Here is a 20,056-nt window from a genome sequence, read left to right as displayed (position 1 = left end):
GGCCCAGCAGCTGTTCGTGGAGAAAGCCAGAAGCTCCGACTCGGCATGAGGCTTCTTCTTGTTATCATCTATATGATGAGGACTGATTCATCGTCCAGATCCCATTCGGGGTCCGACAAAGAAACCCTACCCTCTGTAAAAGCCACTCGTAGCTTCACCGTAATCGAATCTGGAATATAGGTAGCCAGCCATCTTGGATTGGAGATTCGGTTGCGGAAGCGGGAAGGGGCAAAATCAAGTACATAATATAACCCAGGCAAAGGAACTGTCGCAAAAAATGGTTCTCAGTTGACGGAGTGCTTTGCAGATGAAGTTGTGACAGTCCTCGACGGTTGATGGTACTGGAGTAGTGCAGGGCCGCCGATAAGCGATAAGGGCGATAAGACCTGTGTGGGGGTCAATGGGTTCCATATCGTCGCAACATCATCTCATCACCTCACCCAGAGTGTATATCTGGCACCTAGAGTTGGATGACCCACCATCGAGAGTTGACTAAAATGCGCTAAGCCTTTTAAGAACCAACTCTCGAAGTGAGATTCCGAAACAGGTTTAGCGCCGTATATTAAACAAGCGGATACACACACACACGTAGAAATTGAATTTTCTCCTTCCTTCCCACTGCCGGCCGACCGAGCTCGTTCACATACCCAGCTTATTATACGTTTACCATGGCTTCCACAGGGAGTGAATCGGATAGGATTGATGAGGAAAATGATCGTTTGATTACGGAGCGGATGATACGGGAGGGAGAGAGCCAAGTAAGCAGATATCTACTAGATATCTTCCAGACATCTGGCAGATATCCAGGTCACATTCTCATAAATGTTATTAGTGGAGCCCCGATCAACCAGGACCGACCTGGCTTACCGAGAGTAAGGGGCACCGTCTCAGTGCTACCGATATTGAATACGTTGAGGATCTACCAGAGTACCCGCAGACTAGTGAGGGTGGATATGCCTATGTTATCCCTGTCGGGGAACGCACAGCCGAGCAGGTTCATGCATTGATCTTGACAACTGTATGTGTCAGACTAGATATCCTATAGATATCTACCGGATATCTGACATACTCTTATAGGTACAGTACTCGTACCGTCAAGTCTACGCTAATAAAGCCTGCAAGAATGATAGTTTTCGTGGTACTGACTACACACACTCACGATATACCTGCTCTGGTGCATTTGTGTGTCAATATAGCGACCCAATTATTAGGTCAATGTCGCACACAGCAGTTGACGAGGGTCTTTGGTCGACTATTCAGGGTATTCGGCAAAATATGCCCTTCATAGAAGATGATCAAGTTCGCAGAGAGACATATACGTAGGTATCTAGTAGATATCTGCTAGATACCTAGCTAACGCTTAGTAGATATTTCTCTAGCACGCACACCCTTTTCCAGCGCGGTACTAGCTGTCAGGCTGCTTTACCTTCTTGTTTCCCAGTCCTTACGCAGAGCGCTGATAGAACTCCGCTTGGTGGTTATACCTACGCAGTAACATGCGTAAACGAGCTTCAGCTTCCTGGCTATCACTATCGCTCAAACACAATTGCTAGGGACGGGAGTATTGACATTAAGTTTCTGGGTAGCTTATTGACTGGAGAGATTCCTAGTCTTGTGGAGTCATGCTGTGCGGTTGAAGGGACACTGAAACGTACTCCAAGATGCGGTAAGTTGCTAGATATTATCTAGATATCTGCCAGGTATCTAACAGATATCTACCGACTCTAGGATACTCCCATATCCAAGGCCCTGGGCAATGGGAGCGCTTAGGTTGTAAGGTTAGATTCGACTGGCTTATTCCCCAGGACCTTCAGAAATGCCCGTTCTTCGTCTTTATATCCACTGGCCGCCATCTCCACCCTCCAGTACCCCCGAAGCGGAGCCCTTCAGCTATTGTCGAGGGTCTAAAGAGGTTGATTACAAGGATAAACAGACCAGATCTTACAACAGGTATCCCCTAGATATCTAACAGACATCTAGCAGATATCTAACACCCCTTCAGGCAAATTTCTCGCGAGCCCAGAGCTACAGAGATTCTGTGAACAGCACCAGCATCATACGCTTACGGAACTTCATGTTAGCTTCGTGAATACAGATCGACTTGGGGCTATTATTCGAAAGCATCGCCTTCTATCATTTCCACAAGGCCAGAGTCTCAACGGGGTTCTGTTTGAACGTGATAGGAATTCGGAGATGAGGGTAAGCCACTAGATATCCCCTAGATATCCCACAGATGTCTAACGAATATCTAATTGCGCTAGGATTATACACGCGAAATCTTTAACGATCCTGAGGGTCCCATGATTATCTGTCTATTTACTGGACAAGCCCACCTCTTAACGAAGGCTTCATCCTATGAGGTTGATATGTCCTATAGGCGCGTGAAAGATAAGGATATAAAGGAGGTCGTTTTTGCATCTTTCTTTCCTTCAATTGGACGTAGTAAGTTTAACAGATATCCCCTAGATATCCGCCAGATATCTAACCCACCGTTCGTCCTAGTCCGAACCCTCTGTCGCGTGTTTACAACACAAGATACAAGGCTAGGCTACTACCGCTTATTCAAGCGTGTATATACACTTCTCGAGCGTATCACTAGGGTTAGGCCGCCAATGCGTATTATCGATGGATTTGGACTTGATATGGTTGTTGCTGATATGTGTGCAAAGCAATATTTTGGTAAGCTGGATATCCCCTAGATATCTACTAGATGTCTTACTTCTCCAGGGTTTGCCGATTTTCTCCACGACTACGATCCCGAGCACCGTGATGGTATAGTTTTAATACGTCAGATAGCTATCTTCTGCCATATTCACTTTACTAGAGGGGTTGACGATGCTCTGAGGCGTGCTGGTGGTGGTCAACCTGGTGTACGCCAACGAATGCTGCAACTCCTTTATGCCGAGGACCGGGAAGGGTATAACGCAGTTATCGACTTTTTAGAAGGTATTTAGATATCCCACAGTTATCCAGCAGATATCTACCAGGTTTCTAACGTCTCAACTAAGCTACTGAGCCCGCTCTCACTGACTGGGCTAAACATAAGCGACATGAGTGGGTTATGTGTGGCCTAAATCCAGCCTGTTCCGATACACCACCTCCGTACTTTGAGGCAATTCGTAAGAATACGAATGCTGTGGAGCAGACTTATCATAAATCAAACGTTCGTGGGAGACAGCTTACGCTACTTGCAGCAATTCTAAGGTAAGTCTCCAGATATCCCTTAGATATCTGGTAGATATCTAACCCCTTCTAGTTCCCTTAAGCTCGACCGCCAGGACATCCAGGAGTATGACGTTCGTCAACGATGGGCAATCTCTAGTCGATATGCAGATTCCTCAAGAGAAGCCTATCTCACACGGCATCTACATACTGCGCAGCAGCGCCGTGTTAGCCGGAATCGGACGCAACTTGATAATGAACCCCTTCTAGATCGGGTTAGTAGTAGTGGAGTGCCGATTCGTGGACGATCTTCTACAAGCTCATCAAGCCGTTCTAGATCAGCCTCCCGGCGCCTTACTCCTTATAATCGTCACCAGTCAACACCCGAGGATATAACTCTATCGCAAATAAGGAGACAGGCTGAAGAGGAAAGACTTCAACTTGAGCTTCAAGACGCTGCACTTCAGAGGATACGGCGACAGGCGGAAGAAGAGAAGCTACAAGCAGAGCTTATCGAGGCAAAGGTCCGACGATATAAAGCGCAGAAAGAGCTAGAAGAATTAGAGAAGGAAACTAGACACCCGGTAGATATCTGAAGATATCTAGCGTCTGAGGCTTCCGTTCTATAATATATATATATCTACGTGGTCTACGTCGAGAAAACATTTCGTTAAATTCGTCAATTTATGTAGGAAAACTACAAATTAATGTAGTAAAAAACCTCAGGGGCGCTCTATCTAAGCCTCATCTAGTCCCTCATCCTAGCTTTCCTCAGGGATATCAAAGGTAGCCAGATGATCGCAGATTGCCTTATTGAAAATGCATCCTAGGAAGAGTTAGTTATGACAGATATCTGTGGGATATCTAGTGGATATCTAGATACTTACTTTTCGGTAGGTCTGCAGCCTTACAGGCAGCGCAGGGGATATCCTTTCGGGCATTAAGACCCAGGATACGAAGGACTTCGCCTTTATTCACCTATATAATAGTTAGCTAGTTGTCTGCTAGATATCTGGAAGATATCTCATCACTTACCTCACCACCTCTCTTCAGTGGAAGAGGGCGCTTAGCCGGGGCGGCAGCAACGGGGGTAGCCTGCGAGGCTCCGCGGCTATAAAGACCATTGAAAAAGGCCTTAGCCGCATCCTTCGTGGCTTTATCCAGATTTCCAGCCTTCAGCGTAACGGGAGCAAAGCCGTCCTGGCTATGGGCCTTCTTCAGGTGCTCACGAAGCCCAACTGTCTTCTGGAAGGCTTTCTAAAAGCCTGTTAGATGTCTGCCAGATATCTGAGGGATATCTAGAGGCTCACTTTTCCATGCTCGCAGTCCGGCACCCGGCAAAACACCTCACCAACATGGACGATGACTTCATCATCCGCATTCTGTCAATCATCAGTCAGTTATCCGCCAGATATCTGAGAGATATCCACTTACTCTTTCGTATGCTGGGAGGGTCAAAACACCAGAGGGGGCATCATTTAGATACCGATCGAACGCGCCGCAGTTCACAAGGAACTTTGGCTTGTTGATTTCGAAGGCAGCCATCTAGATAACTGTCAGATATCTGCCACCACTTACCGCCTTCCCATTCAGGAGCGGCCAGACGTCCGACAGATATCTGGCCACTCCCCACCACCAATATCACTACCAACCACTCACCTGGGGCCCAAAAACTGTTGAAACTTTCTAAAAAATTGCCAAATCTGTGAGCCTGTTAGTTACCTGATAGATATCTGATAGATATTTGATGAAATTCGATGATTTGGGGGATGAAACCTACCGTGGTTCGATGGCAAGGGGGTGGGAGAGATGTGGAGGAAGGAAGATTACAGGTGGGGCTGTATGCCAAGGTATTTGGAGTGGGCCCGCCAGAGTTGGCCGCTAAATCCGATTAGGCTTAACGCGGTCCAACTCTCGAGATCAGCTTTTCCAACTCTCGGACTGAACTATTTCCTGCCTCACGCACTCTCCACTTCTCCTACACTCGAAATGACTACAAAACGCCCACTATTAATCCCACATAAACGGCCCTTACTTCCGCCAACCACACACACCACCACCAACCAAAAACATGTATACAAAGTGCTAAACCCCAACACGACAGCGCCAACCACGAACATGAAACCAGCCCTCGACGCCAACAAAGACGAACCAGTAACTGAACCCACAAATAAAACCCCCAGCCGAATTGAATTCTCCTTCGCTTCAGCTCCACAACCATTCCTGGATCCGCCGACCTGGGAAGCGATGCTAAAGCGAGCCCAGGCGAGGGCTGCTTCCGCGTCTGTATCCTTGGGTGAAGGTGAAAGTGCCTCAAACAGTACCAGTACCCGTCGGAGAGGCGAGAACTTGTCGGAGTCGTCGGAGCTTGAGACGCCCGATCAGCAACGAATTAGGCGAGAGCGAGAGGCTGAGTATGGGTCGATGGCTATTCGAGGGAGATCTAGTGTTAGTGGGCGGGGGAGGCGCACGAGGGCTAGTGGGAGGGGATACTGGGGTGGACAATATTGATTCAACTTTCGATTTATGGGCATTGCGGCTTTGTCTTGGTGAAGCGGGTACGGATGGACAGGTGTTTTTTTAGTTTATAGAACCTATTACAATTACGAATTGAACGATCTACAACGCAGACATCTCGTATCATGAAATAAAAACGCAGAGCCAGCTATCAATTCAATCCGGCTAAAAGACATGGTGTATATCCACCGCAACGCAGAGAGGCTTATCTTATGGTACATCTTGACATCATGGCCACCAAAAGATGGCCCAGGGAGGGGTACATGGTGCTGATTGAGCATGAGCGTTGAGCATAAGCATAAGTCATCGAGTCATCATCGTGCTTCGTAACATATCGGTTCGTGAATCTCGTATCGTCAAAGGAAACAGAAAAACATGAAAAAAAAATTGAAACAAGGGCATAGAACTGAGGAAAATCTCGTTTCATAAGCAGGCGCGGAATGTGTCAAGTGCAAGCCCCCAAATGTATCGTAATCTTCATCATCTGAAACATATCCACTGAATGCAGTGGACAAGATCATAAGAGCATGGAAAAAAAATCAAAAGGCGAATCTCAGTGCACGACCCCATTGGTCGCACTAGACACCACATAGACAGGGCCACCGATGCTCTGCTTCAGCGTTTCACGGCGTGAAGCTCGTTTCCGCTCGTCACGACGCTGACGGACTCTTTGAATTCGGGCGCGCACATTACGGAGCGACAATGATCGCCAGCGCATGCCCCAACGGGACAAGGCGCGGTAGCGATTTTGATATAGCGGTGATCCAGTGCGCAAAATACCACCATGGTCGACCAGACTGCCATGGCTGGCATGGTAACGCGCCGAGGAAGAGAGCCCATTGAAAAAGCGCTTCATCTCGGGGCTGCGGCGGTTCAAGGCGGGCGGACCCTCGAAGATGAGCCGCTGTTGTGGAAGGCCTAAAGAATTACTGACGAAGCCAGGCTCTGCGGGGGTCTGGATTGAAGGTCTCTCCTTCTTGGGGGATCCGGGGACGTCTTCCCAGAAACCACGTGGGCGCCAGAAAGGATGCAGGCGGCTATCCATTTCGATCCCTGCTTTGCGGTTCTTTGCGGATCGCATCGAGAGCGATCGAGTGATGGCATTGAAGGAATCCGACCGGGGGCGTGCACTCCGCGGGCGTCGAGCGGAGCTCCATCGGCGAACGAGACCCCCCACATTTCCTTTGGTGGAGTCCGTGGCCACATCCTGTGCTGGGAGTGGCGGCAGAGGTTTGGAGACTGGGGGCTTGGGCGGGGGACGAGGGTTTTTCAACGGGGATTCGACATATATCTCTCCAGATTGAACATGATTGTCTGGGGTCTGGGGATTGGTCTCATGGGTCGACAATCCTTGCTCCAACGCTGGGAACGCGCGTTGGTCGAGCGGTACCCGTTGATCAACTAACAGCAATGATCGATTGTTGTGCGCGAAGAGACTGACAGCGGTGGCTTCTCGAATTTCAATGGGACCCGGAGAGGATGATGGAATTGACCACTGCGTATACGGTAATGACGGCGGTCGCAGAGTTGCCATATCGTCCGTTGAGCTCACCATGATCCCCGGTAACTTGGGGGGCTCCAACAAACTCTTGCCATAGCCATTGGGACCAAGAATATTATGGCGAGGCGGCGAAACGGGCTGCTGATCACGACGCTTCTGCATCTCCAAATCCATCGCCAGAGTATGACTCCGCAGACTTTCCGAGGTGAGCGATGTGGCGCGAGAGTTATTGCGACTTGTCGGCGCAGAAAGCGAAGAGCTCCGCGGGGGGATGACGGGTCGACCAACGAGACGTCCTCTCGAGTCCATGTCTCGGGACTTTGCAGATACGGAATCTGACATGGTCCGCGGTCTTTGCCGTGGGACATTCACAGAGCCATCCGATGAGACAGGTGGGGGTCGTCGACTGGACCGCTGGGAGCCAGGTTTCGACGAAGTGTGACTGTTTGGTCCAGATTTGAGGGACGAGCGTCTCTCGGGGATGACCACTACGGGAATTATATCAGCTGGAGTGTGAGGTGCACTTGCAGTCGTCTTGGTGGAGAATGAGATGTCGGATGAAATGCTCCGACGGTCCTGCTCCGAAATGCGAGCCACCTTGTGAACAAGACGATGTTGCGAATCTGGATTGGAGGCCATGGATGCACGCTCGGATCTGGTGATTGGAGAGCTTGCAGAACGGAGGGAGGTTCTCTTCTCAGTGTGTCGCAAGGATCGGTGGGCTCGCTTTGGAGAATCGATGATCATCGCCTCGACGGTGGAAGTGGAGGAGACTCCTGATAAACGGCGTGACTCTGCTTCTTCTACATGGGAAGGTCCATCGTAGGATGGCCAGCCAATATCTTCGCGAAATCGTTCCATCGACGGGCTCTCGACCACTTGATGCATGTTTTGGACCCTATCCCGCAGATTCTTTTCCCTCATCAGAGACTTGTCGAGATGCAGTACGTCCAGCGTATCTTGATCTGGCTTTGGTTTCTGGTTTGATGCATTTCGGGACTCTGGAGGCTTCAGTTTCTCAACCAGTGGCGTTGGAGACCCATCCTGGATAGACGCCCACTCTCCATCGAACGACTCGAACCCGGTTTCATATTCTGTCTCGCTGAGCGGCTGTGAAGCAGAGGGTGGGGTTTCTTTGGTATATGTAAGTTTTGCGCGGACACCACTCCGCGCATTCTTTCTGCTGGTCGAGGGTGTTCGGTTCTTGGCTTTCTGCGACGCGGACTGGGATGTGGATCGAACGGGAGTTTCCATGTCGCCATCGGACGAGATGCTCTCGCAGGCAGTCTGGAAGGATTCGGCGCGCGATGACGACGACAGGTGCACGGTATTGTTGAGGGTCGGTCGCTTGATGGAAGTTGTACGCGGTGGTGTCACGTCGGGGGTGGGAGGTTTGGAGGGCCGACGCGGCGTCAAGATCCCCGTGGAGTGGTTCTCAGAGCGCGATGAGGTTATCTTTCGTGGCGTCTGTTCCTCTCCCATGCTATCTTCCTGGTTTGCGCCGGGCGGAGTGAGCGGAGGAGCCGGCGTCGCAGTGACTGTGCCATTTGACTCCGGGGAGGCCGGTTGGACCAGGTCGATCTGAGGGACCACGATGCCCCTCCGCGGGAGCGCCTTGTGGGACCTGAGAAGCGGTCGCTCTGGTGTGTCCACCGATGCGCCCATCGCTTCCACGCCAGGCATCTTGCTGGGCCCGGGCTTCACCAAATCGAGTCCTCGCGATCGTTGGGCGAATGCGACTGTAGGATGACTGGGTCAAGGTGGACAGAGCGTTATAATAGCATTGCAGGACTGGGTTTAGAGGATTTGGGGCGATGGTCGCGAGGATCGCATCGCGGTAGACGCCGACCGAGAACCCGGGGGGGGGGATTTGGCTGGATAGATAAGAACAAGCGAGTAGATGAGTCGAGGCAGATGGGTCTTTTTGGGATGCAAGGGAGTCGATCACCCGGTTTCGAGGGGCAGTTCCGAGTCAACAGGCCAGAGTTGCAGCTGGTGCATCCACTAGGAGGATGAAGCGACCAGTCTGTCCGGACAGAAGGCACAGTAAGGGTGAATAATTTTGGAGCGTTGGATTGTCAGGTGGGATTGGGTGGAAGTAGTTTCGGTGGCTGGGAGGAGGGGGAAGACTCGGCAGGCAACTGGACAACTCGGTCTTCCGTACAGAGTACGGAGACTTTTTAGGGTGGATGGATGGATGTACCTGTTGGTGCCCAGGGATGGAAGAGATCGAGGTTGAAGTATACAGGCAGAGAGCAGAAGAAGAGAAGTCGAGGATGATAGATAGGAAGAAAAAGAAGACATCACCCAGAATCGGTTGATGAACACGTAACCCTATGGAATAATGATTCGGGGCCTGCGTTTCAACTCCTTCTGGGTAAGTGTACGGAGTTCTGGACTAGCGTTTCGTCTGATGGATCAAAGGAACAAGCAAATGAAAATGACCGTTGGCCTAATCCGCCCCTTGGCCCCTGCAGCTCGCTTTGGGTTCCCCAATTCCGTCTCCGTATACTTCCGTCGAAGATTAGGTTGACAGCTGTTCAAACAGTGAATATCATGCCAGTGAGACTTCAAGTATCAACCTATCGGGTTAGAATGAGGACGCTCACGTACGATAGGACTCGTCTTCCAAATGTAAGCAGCGTATGCACAAGCGACGAGCAAACCACAAGTATTGAGAATACTCGAGTACTATATACAACAAGTCGTCACTCCATATACATTATCCTCCGGGCTGGGCCATGTGGGGATCGAGGATCAAAAGGCACGCGTTCCTGATCCTCGAACTCTTTTTTTCTCTTAATTCCTGGGTGTGGCGGCGCGGCCCCCGAGTATGCTACAGTAGATCGAATAGAATACGTGGACACGACGTGTTTCAGGGTCGCTGGTCCGCTGATGTCCGACTCTCCTTGCATCAAACATGTTTGATGTTTGGGTCTTTGAAATGCAGGTCTAAGTAGGTCTCTTTTCAATGTGCAAGCCACAGGCCTCACACATTCCAATCCTGCACGGGCTCAATGCGCGTCTCAGAGCTGCTTAGCCTCGGGGCTGACGAGCTGGATGCATAAAAAGGATACCGGCCTAGGCCTGGGGCTTTCTCGAGTGAGGTAATAGGTGAATGGATTCAATTGCGACTATATGGACCCACCTACAAGAATAACCAGGCGCAACTGAGCAGGAACAATAAGCGTTGACACTGTAGTCGTATCGGAGCTAAGGGTAGGGGGATGTGGCGAGGATGACGATATCAACTCCACCAACTTGGCTGGCCAAGGTCGGCAACTTGATCTCATACCCCGGGGGGAACGCTGGAGATCCTGGTTTTGCGAACAACGGGTCTGTGTGACCCAAGGATTGGGGGCAACACTCAGCTGGAAAAGCCAGGACCAGGAGGAGAAGTTACATATTGAACAACGGGAACGGGCGAGGCTAGCAGGGTTGAGAAGGCAATAGGCAGTGGTCTAGCGGGGCAAGAGCCGTCAAAGGCAGTCATACTTGGCGATTGAAAACATGCGGCGGCGCACTCCAGCCAAAGAAAGAAGCGCATGGAGATGAGGACGACGTCGTTGAGATATCATCCTGCACCCGAACCCACTGTAGCAGTGTGAGCTGGTTGAGCGGGGATCCTAGCACACGTATAATCGTAGATAGTCGTATCAATTGATCTAGGGGTCTGGTCTACTGTAATTGTTTGACAGGTGGACCGTCAGTGGCGGCGATGACGATGACGACAATCGGCCAGTATTTGAACGGAGAGGGTTTGGTATGTCCCTGTATCTCTCTCCAGTAGTGAAGAGATTGGAAGATAGAAGAATTCGACGAATGCTGGGAATTCCAATATTCACGAGAGATTATCCGTTAGAGATTCATTACGCAAGTTGGTCATTCAGGGGCAACCCGAACCAGTTCACGAATCGTGAAATTCATTCTCGTCGGACCCGAGGACGAGTCCTGGCGGGGAAGAGAAACGGCCATCCCGCCAAAACAGCCACGAAATCCCAATTCGATGACATCGCCCCGAAGATCCCACGTCGTCATCGGCGTTTTTCTCGATTTCCAATTTCCAATTTCCAATTTCCCCCTCTCCCCCATTTCTCCCCTCCGCTGGCTTAAACTGCAAATCTTGGGAACTCTGACCTCATCCGGTTTTCCTTTTTTCCCTCCCTGACCATCTTCCCTTACCTTTCCTCTCAGTGCCTCTTTTCGTGTCTCTTACATCTCTTAACCTTATCTGTGGCGAGGCACCCACCAACCTCAACTCGTCTCCTCCCCTGCTGACTGCCTAACCACCACCCCACGTCCGACGCCCTGCCAATTTCTTGTTTCCCTTTATCCTCTGGCAAACACCGGTCCACGATTCAAAGATTGCTGTCTCTCTCTCCCTTCCTCCTTCCCATCATGAGCACAATACAGAACATCAAGAATTTCATCCGGCATGGGAAACAAGCTCGCCTAGTGACGCCCCATTCTGAACCCACCACCGATGTGTCCACCGTCCACGCCGAACAGCAGCCACAACCACACGGTCAATTCGCTCCGGCGTTGGAAGCTTTCGATACCAGTGATACGCGAGGTAATGGTCAAGCTACCCAGCAAAAAACTGACGCTCAAGTGAAGCGCGATCGGTCCGTGGAAATCGAACGCCTCGTTCAGGAGGAACGAACAAGCCGCTCCAAGATGCCGCAATATCCTGGTCTCGACCGTTGGATCCTGGTGGATAAGATGGGCGATGGCGCATTCAGCAATGTCTATCGCGCCAAGGATGCTACGGGCGAGCTTGGGGAGGTGGCTATCAAGGTCGTGCGCAAATTCGAAATGAACAGCAATCAGGTAGGGCGACCAGAAGGTCTTGCTTTCCTAATTCCTTGGCTCTGCTCGTGTCTTTATCTTTTCTGTTTCCTTCTGTTCTGGTGTTGGATTTCATGACTCGAGGTGTGCTTTCCATGTTGGGGGAGAATACCATCGCCAATATCTTTCTTTCTTGTAGTCCGACCACCTTCGTCCCAACGTCAAAAACGTCCCATGGGCGGCGGAGGTGTGCATTCAATCTCCTACACCACAACTGACCTCGATCGGTAGTGGTGACTCCTGTGCCACTGTCTTTTCTCCTTTCTCTGCGTTCTTGCCATACCATTCCTTTTTCGAGTGTCGCGTCAGGCTATCCCGTTGCTAACTCTTGTCGGTCTTGTAGCGAGCGAATATCCTCAAGGAAGTCCAGATTATGCGCAACCTCGACCACCCCAACATCGTCAAGTTGGTTGACTTTTCTGAATCGCGGCAATATTACTACATCATTCTCGAGCTCTGCCCAGGTGGAGAATTGTTCCACCAAATTGTGCGATTGACATACTTTAGCGAAGACCTGAGCCGACACGTAATTGTTCAGGTCGCCAAGGCCATTGAATACTTGCATGAGACATCCGGCGTTGTTCATCGGTACGTAGCGATCATGCCCCCCACTAGGTCGAATGGATTATACTCACCTGCTGCGCAATACAGTGATATCAAACCAGAGAATTTGCTCTTCTATCCCGCTCCCTTCGTTCCGAGCACGCATCCGAAACCTAAGCAGCCGGGCGATGAAGACAAGGAAGACGAAGGAGACTTCATCGCGGGAGTCGGCTCTGGTGGTATCGGCACAATCAAGATCGCGGATTTCGGTCTGTCCAAGGTGATTTGGGACAGCCAGACCATGACCCCATGTGGAACCGTCGGTTACACAGCACCGGAAATTGTAAAAGACGAGCGGTACTCGAAGAGTGTAGATATGTGGGCTATGGGCTGCGTACTCTACACTCTGCTGTGTGGTTTCCCTCCATTCTACGACGAAAGCATTCAGGTGCTCACGGAGAAGGTGGCTCGCGGACAATACACTTTCCTCTCGCCCTGGTGGGACGACATTTCCAAATCCGCTCAAGACTTGATTTCGCATCTCTTGACTGTTGACCCCGAGAAGCGCTACAGTATCAAAGAATTCCTCGCACACCCCTGGATCCGTCAAACCGATGAGGAAACTACCCCAGCCGCTGATGCTCCGCCCTTGGCCACACCGTTTGGCCAGGCTCGCCAGGATGGCCCAGAACAACTCATCCCCGTTGGCGCTGATCAAGCTCCCTACCAGCCCGCCAGTTCCCGCATCCTGGATGCGCCCTCCTTGGCGTCAGAACGCCGGATGGACTTCCGCTCACCCGGAGCCTTCAACTTGCGCGAAGTTTTTGATGTCGGTTACGCAGTTCACAGACAAGAAGAAGAAGGCAAGCGCCGGCGGAACCGCCAACAGGCTGCCCGAAGTGGCCACCCGCTGGCTGGCTTCCAGTCTGCCCTGGGATCCCTTAATGAAGACTACGATGACGAACCTGAATACCGTCCCCGTGATGAGGAAACCACCGAACAACCTCCTCTCAAGGTTGCCAAGTCCAACACCCACGCAGGTGACGTCGCTGGAATGGAAGCAAAGCTGCGTTCCACGAACCTCGGCGCCCAGAGCAGCGCTGCTCAGGCCCGACAGGCGCATCGCCAGCCCAAGCAGCAGGGTTACGGACAACATGACGCTAAAGTCGCCGCTGCAGCCAAGAGTGTCATTGGCCGTAGGCCGCACGAACCATTCGAGCTCAGTCTGGATGGCGCAACCCTGCTGGAGAAGCGTGGGCGTCGCAACCAAGAACAGCCAGTTGCTTAAACAAATATCGGGACTTGTATACGGCCCAAAGACTTGATCTTCCTGCCCTCTCTCCTTTCCTGGTGACACCACTCCATATTAATTGCTTTGACGAGTGATATGATGCATGGATTCCCATCTCCCTCTTTCTCACATCTCATGTCCTGATCTTACACGACTCCACCTTGACTCGTCGTGATCAATACCTCTTATCCTTATCCTCTACCATCTACACCTTCATCCTTCTACTACCTGTCTCTACATGTCCTTTGATCCACCCAGCGAGGAAGAGCATACATATTTCAAGATTTTTGATTACGAGCAGAAGAACATGACTGCGCCTATTCATCAGCATCTCCCTGCCTTATGTTTTCATCGTTTGTGCTTCTGCGTCGCTCGGGGAGCTTGCTGGCACTGGTCGGATGGAGTTCGTCTTGTTTCCATAGGGATCTCATACGTTTAACTTTGTTTTATCTTGTGCCTACATCTGGGTTCTCACTATTTCCACCGTCTTTTTATCTCTTTCTGTGACGTCATCGAAGATCTCCCGAATTGCATTTCTCGCTACTCCTATGTTGTCCGTATGGCGACTGGGTCCTTTTTTGATCCCTCTTTCTCTCACCATGCTGCCTTGGCTCTTTGGTTCTGTATTATGCCCATTGCTTCGGTAGATCATGTAGTAGGTGCTCTTTTTTTCTTGCGTTGCGTCTAGACTGTCTTGCTCTTTCCTACGTTCGAACCGGGACTATGGTAGTAACATGTTCCTCGTTGAGTAGTCGATTTCATACTTGGCTATTCGGACTTGACATAGATCTCTAAACCCGTGGAAGAATCTTCTGGCTTCGTTTCCATCCCTGTAAATTCACTATGACCTGCTCCATCCAATTCTTTAGATCTAGCAGATCCATTCAAAGTATCATTTTAGACCCGAAGCAAGAGAATAATAATGTCCTAAACAAGGTAGAGTAGCGGTAAGGCAATAGGAAGAATGGCCCACGGATGCGTGCTTGTATAAAACAAAGACAGAAGTATTGATCTTAGCAGAGTGGCAAAGGTCAGATGGTAAGATACTTTGAGCTAAGATTTGTACTGCTTAGTATAGGGTTAACTCCCCCTAACTTATGGTAACAAAGTGACGCTAGACAAACAGCGTTGATTTCAGATCCTCCCTGGTTTAGTATGACCTCCTCTTAGCTGGGGTCTGTATGCCCCTATATACTCTCTATCCTCCTCCTCCGCCGCCACCACAACCACCGCCTCCTCCTCCTCCCCCTCCGCATCCACCTCCTCCACCTCCACCTCCTCCACAAGCAGCTCCTGATCCACCAGCACAGCCAACGGCACCGGCACCACCGCATGAGCCAGCTGCCACGCCACCGCCACATGTCCCAGAGCAACAGTTGCCCACCGCACCGGCGCTGACATTCATGCAGCTCGGGTTGCAGGCATAAGAGTTCGAGCTAATACCCGGGTCACACATATATGGACCATAATAAGGTATCATGACGGGATAGCCCCAAACATACGGCGCATAGTAATACGGCTCGTAGCCACCATCCCTGCTCTTCCTCGCATCAGGCCGAGTACGACCGCGCTTCTCAGCGCGCCGAATCGCTTTCTCATAGTTCTGATGCAGACGGATGCGCTGGAGTTGTCCAATACGAGGATCCTGAGCCGCCAGGCTGGACGGACGTACCGCATTGTGCGCAGAGATATGCGGGTTCTTGTCCGGGTCGGAGGAGATATCCTCGCGGTCGTGGAGGGTATCTGCGTTTTCGCGGGCGCGCGAGGCAGAGCCGACGTTGAAGATTCGGTCGTATAGATCTGGTGCGCGGGTGGCTTCGCAGTACCAGCAGGTGCATTCGCTGTAGATTGCGCCGTCTGTGGCGCGGCGGTACATCTTGCTTGTCCATTCGAAGGCTTCGGAGAGCTTGTTCTCGTCGACTTTGTCGTCGTGATCGAGGAAAATGCGAATTCCGTTTGATATCACCCGAGTGCTGTATTTGTAGTATCGTCGTGGTTGGAGCTGGTGCGTGTGCCAGGCGAGATCGACGTCCAATGTGGGAACGGCCATTTTCGACGGGTTGTCAAGCATGATTTGGAAGAAGACGTGGTACTTCTTGATCAGGCGGTCTGCAGTTTCCATAACCGTGGGCGAGTGCAACCAGTCAATGTTGTCCATCTTCTGGACAAAGGTTCCCTGACGGATAACAGCGCCGACCAGATCGAGCGCGAAGGGGCTGAAATTCTCCCAGTAATGCGACATCATGCGCCGGAAGTGTACTTTCTCGCCGGGCCGCACCATGGAACTATTCAGGAACATACCCCGGTGCGCTTTGCTAATTGCCTTCCGGTCCCGTAGCTTCATTTCAAGCTGCTTGCGAAGTGCATCGATATCCTTGCACCGATCCAGTCGGGGGTCGGTGAACGCAAGCAGCTCGCTTCCTAATGTTGCCATCAGCAGAGATGGGAATAGCATGTATGTATGGAGTAGCAGAGTTCTGCCTTTGGATGGCCCTTCCGGAACGCCGTTGATATTGTAAAGGGACCCTGGCATGGGCAGCTTGTCCTGCAGCAGTTCGACCAGGTCGCTACGGAATTTTGCGACTCTGAGGCGGTCATGGTTGATAAGGCACCTGCAGTGTTTGCAGGTAGTCGCGAAGGACCGGTCGGCGAAACCAGTACTTTCCTTGAAGGCTTCTTTCACCGACTCCCCGATGCCCCCTTCGGTCCAGAGGATCGTGTTGATCTGTGTGCAGCGTGGACATTCAAGATCCTTGCCGGGTGGGTCATGGAGATTGTCCCAGTTCAATTTGAGTCGTTGTTCAAAAAGGCCTTTTGTTTTGTCGGGCACGGTGTATTCCAAGGTACGATCGTTGATACAGGCATCCACGGCAGAAAAGGGGAATCCGGTTCTGTAAGTGCTCATCTTGCCAGATCGGATGCAATCTTCGAGGAAGTCTCTCGGATTGAGCATATGAGAGTGCCATACCATCAAGATATCTGACAACATATTGTTAGTTACGCAGCTGAGAATAGAGAGACACTCCGAAAACAAACTTACCAAGTGGGGGCATGTTCTCTGCTGTCCACAGAACCATGGTTTCACACTCAATGATCTTTTCATAAGTTTGCGAAACCAAGTCGTCCATGGTGGCAACAGATCGGGACATTGGGAGGCACGCGGACCACCATTTCTGATACCGATCAACGGCACGAGCCGTGTACACGGCCCAGCGCTTCTCGCGAATGCGAACACGAGCCTCGTCGAGCGAGTCGGGGTGCTTCTCGGCCTCGGAATCAAAGAGACCAAAGAGACCGTCACTATTTGAGACAACGTCCCGCAAATCCGCGAGCACGGCGAGGAACTTGAGATGCGCGACAACCTGGTCGCGAGTAACGGTTCGAGTAGTCTCACTGCCTGGAACCTCTTTGAGGTTTAGCCGAGGCAGTTGAATTTGAACCTCTGGTTGATTGTATGAGGGCGGACGCTCTGGGCTGTCCTTGGAGGCTTCGTCAGCCCCTTCGACACCATTAGCGGCATCCTTGAGGGGGGCGCTCTTGGACTTTTCGTCCTCGATGGACCCCATGATTGTGGTTCACAGAGGAAAAGTGGATATTGAGAAAGACTGTCACACGAGAATGTTGTAGTATATTCGTGAGTATTAGGCAGGTATGATTGAGTTAGTTGACCCTGGAGAACTCCTGGGGCCCCAGAAGGATCTTTATATGCCACCGATTGAGGGGGGCTAACGTCGGCCGGGTAAGCAGCAGAAATGGCCCCAACGCCCGAATGAAACCAAGAAACTCTGGCTCTGTGAGATCACCATATGCTCGTACCAGTGGGCGTGGACTCGGAGATAATTAGATACCATGATAACAACGCCCCGACGGGGGGTGCCCAGGACCAATAACTGTCTCCAACATCTCTTCAGGGTCCAGGCAGTGCCTCAACAGTAGCAAACAACCGACACTAGAAGCCCACTAGAAAGTCCGCCTAGCTAAGCCTTGCGGGACAACAGGTCAAGCTTCGCAAGCAGATCGAATGAACAATTGCACTGGCCATTTGCCATGACTTGTGGGGGGCGCAGGACCGCCCAGCGCCCGAAGGATCCCCGCAGTCGACAACATACCACGGATCCGAGCACGAGAGCGAGGGTCATCTGGAAGAGGAATCACGTAGCGGCGGTGGCTTCCGGATCGAACCAAGGCCTATCAAACATGAAAGAGCTCTTGACAATTTGGACACGGTATCGAGATGTCGGGCGCAACGTGGCCCACTTCGTGATATTTGTTTGGTTGCTTTGGCCGTTTTGCGGTTGCACTGCCTCGGTTTGAGCAGCTTAGCGATGTTCTGTATAGCCCCCGATTGCGACCTTCGGACATGATTGGTCCGATGGGCTACATGACATCATCGTATGGGATCGGGAAACGTGGCAATTGTGGTACAACTGAAAATTATTATTGTTGGTATGAATTAAGGATCTTATGCAAGGTCAATCGTTGTTCAAGCATCAAGATGAAAAAGAATAGACTGGAAGAGGACCAGGCGATAGTATTTTCAGTCTCCGTTGCAGACATGTCGTATCATTTTCCTAGACAAAAGATAGTATCTATTTGTGATATGATCGAGACAGTATATGAAACCATGGTCGAACTCGAACCAGCGGGGGTGGTTGTTAAAAATTAGGGAATGCGCTTTCATCTAGGTCTGTCTCTTCGATTGTTTAATCCGTCAAGTCCAAGAATAAGCATTTTCTTCGTAACAGGTCTTCCAACATCAAAGTGCCAAGGTAATGTGAAAGAAAAATATCGTTTTGAGAAGACGCATCGTACCTCTATGTGGAGGGGTCCTAAATGTCTTAGATAGCTCTTGATCTTTATCAAAACGTTAAAATCACTTGATCAAACAAGCTACTTCCTACTAGAAACTCCCCCAACGTTGACCAAGCTCCTATTCTGAGCATCGCCGAACATGCCGTCAGCCAAACACGAGCCAATTGAGACTGGCCTCCAGGAGCATCATGCCTGGCAGAAAATCGGTGCGACTACCGACCAGGAGAAGAATGCTGTCCTAACTATCATCTACGAGATCTTCGCCCTTGTGGTGAGCCACATTCAGAAGCCTGGGCCGACCGAAGACAGAAGTGTTGATGTTGATGGTGCGATACAGTACATGGTAGCCTCCAAACACCACCGCGACAGTTTGCGTGCTGCCATTGTCGTTTCTATTTCTTCGCCCGGTTGCCTGTAAACGTGCAGGTCTCTAGGAAAATCGCACTGAAACAAGAGATGTATCGGCTCTTGGAACGATATATCGATCTGTTGAAGAAAACCTACTCACAGTACGGCCTTAGCCAACCAATTCTCCTTCGAATGGCGAATTCGACTATCAAAGAGCCACGGTCATTCCTAATGCTGATATCCAGGTGATTTGAGCAGATCAAACCAAGCTGCCGCTTCCATTCCGGTTCAGCGACATCCTACCTAATCAGGTGAACGGCATGGATCGCTCAGCCGAAGGAGACTGGATCAATGGGTCAGCCATATCATCCTCTCAATTTACCCTTTTACGGCGACACCTCATGGACGAAGGTGTCTTGGAGGAGGGAGATACTATTTGGTGGTGTCCTTTGCCATTGGATAAGCTGAACCTCAGGAAGCTTGAGAGCCCGCAATCCAATGAATCTCGCCGGATCGTTTCAACATTACCTCCACCATCGACCGTACCAGGGCTAAGAATTTCCCTCATCTTCGGTGTACCTCTCCTGAGTTCTTGAAGGGTGAATCGCCGCTGACACGACCTAGCTTTACAATCATCATCCGCTCGGGCGCGGAGAATGACATGAAACAGCTCCCCTCTAGTAGACAGCCAGATCTGCTTCGCCCTGAGGCTCCTGTCTACGTTCCTAGCCAAGGCTCTGAAGATCTATCCAGGACAGGGCCCACGTACCGTTTTGTTAGACGTGGGGGTCGCCTCGCCGGGTCGACGCAACAAGGTAATCAATCTACGAACGCAAGCAGAAGTAGTTCCAAACGGCGCTTTCCTGATGACTTGAATCATGGAGAGAATATAGTCGGAGGACAAGGTGGTCCTGGGCCTCAACAAGTAGCTCGTGCCAACATTCGCTATCCTCCATACGGGAATCCCACTTCCCGCACTCGTGATTACAACCCATTCTCTCCAGAGGGTCATAGAGCGAAAAGATAGAAGCTTG

At 51.0% G+C, this 20,056-nt stretch overlaps 6 protein-coding genes across 6 annotated transcripts; 3 read left to right on the top strand and 3 right to left on the bottom strand.

Annotated features, from left to right (window-relative positions):
* Window positions 1-668: 668 nt before the first annotated feature.
* N7458_010311 (uncharacterized protein) lies at window positions 669-3,758 on the top strand (the record flags this gene model as incomplete). Its single annotated transcript, XM_056913693.1, has 12 exons — window positions 669-758; window positions 833-1,018; window positions 1,078-1,319; window positions 1,368-1,666; window positions 1,729-1,950; window positions 2,003-2,199; window positions 2,262-2,442; window positions 2,503-2,679; window positions 2,728-2,946; window positions 3,009-3,204; window positions 3,257-3,437; window positions 3,582-3,758. The coding sequence occupies 12 exons, from the start codon at window positions 669-671 to the stop codon at window positions 3,756-3,758; spliced, it is 2,367 nt and encodes a 788-aa protein (XP_056762542.1).
* Window positions 3,759-3,923: 165 nt separating this feature from the next.
* On the bottom strand, window positions 3,924-4,707 carry N7458_010310 (uncharacterized protein; the record flags this gene model as incomplete). The annotated part of the gene is made up of 5 exons (XM_056913692.1): window positions 3,924-3,988; window positions 4,050-4,140; window positions 4,198-4,419; window positions 4,473-4,544; window positions 4,597-4,707. 5 exons carry the CDS (start codon window positions 4,705-4,707, stop codon window positions 3,924-3,926), a joined length of 561 nt encoding a protein of 186 aa, XP_056762541.1.
* Window positions 4,708-6,232: 1,525 nt separating this feature from the next.
* N7458_010309 (uncharacterized protein) lies at window positions 6,233-8,863 on the bottom strand (the record flags this gene model as incomplete). The annotated part of the gene is made up of 1 exon (XM_056913691.1): window positions 6,233-8,863. One exon carries the CDS (start codon window positions 8,861-8,863, stop codon window positions 6,233-6,235), a length of 2,631 nt encoding a protein of 876 aa, XP_056762540.1.
* A 2,715-nt stretch (window positions 8,864-11,578) lies between these two features.
* Window positions 11,579-13,859, top strand: N7458_010308 (serine/threonine-protein kinase; the record flags this gene model as incomplete). Its single annotated transcript, XM_056913690.1, has 3 exons — window positions 11,579-12,010; window positions 12,372-12,616; window positions 12,680-13,859. The coding sequence occupies 3 exons, from the start codon at window positions 11,579-11,581 to the stop codon at window positions 13,857-13,859; spliced, it is 1,857 nt and encodes a 618-aa protein (XP_056762539.1).
* Window positions 13,860-15,060: 1,201 nt separating this feature from the next.
* N7458_010307 (uncharacterized protein) lies at window positions 15,061-17,428 on the bottom strand (the record flags this gene model as incomplete). The annotated part of the gene is made up of 2 exons (XM_056913689.1): window positions 15,061-16,841; window positions 16,903-17,428. 2 exons carry the CDS (start codon window positions 17,426-17,428, stop codon window positions 15,061-15,063), a joined length of 2,307 nt encoding a protein of 768 aa, XP_056762538.1.
* A 1,385-nt stretch (window positions 17,429-18,813) lies between these two features.
* On the top strand, window positions 18,814-19,092 carry N7458_010306 (uncharacterized protein; the record flags this gene model as incomplete). The annotated part of the gene is made up of 1 exon (XM_056913688.1): window positions 18,814-19,092. One exon carries the CDS (start codon window positions 18,814-18,816, stop codon window positions 19,090-19,092), a length of 279 nt encoding a protein of 92 aa, XP_056762537.1.
* Between the last annotated feature and the right edge of the window lie 964 nt (window positions 19,093-20,056).

This window comes from Penicillium daleae (genome assembly GCF_028827525.1).
Source record: "Penicillium daleae strain IBT 16125 chromosome Unknown utg000008l_segment0_segment0, whole genome shotgun sequence".
NCBI classification, from domain to species: Eukaryota; Fungi; Ascomycota; class Eurotiomycetes; order Eurotiales; family Aspergillaceae; genus Penicillium; species Penicillium daleae.
This window is presented reverse-complemented; position numbering and strand designations above follow the sequence as displayed.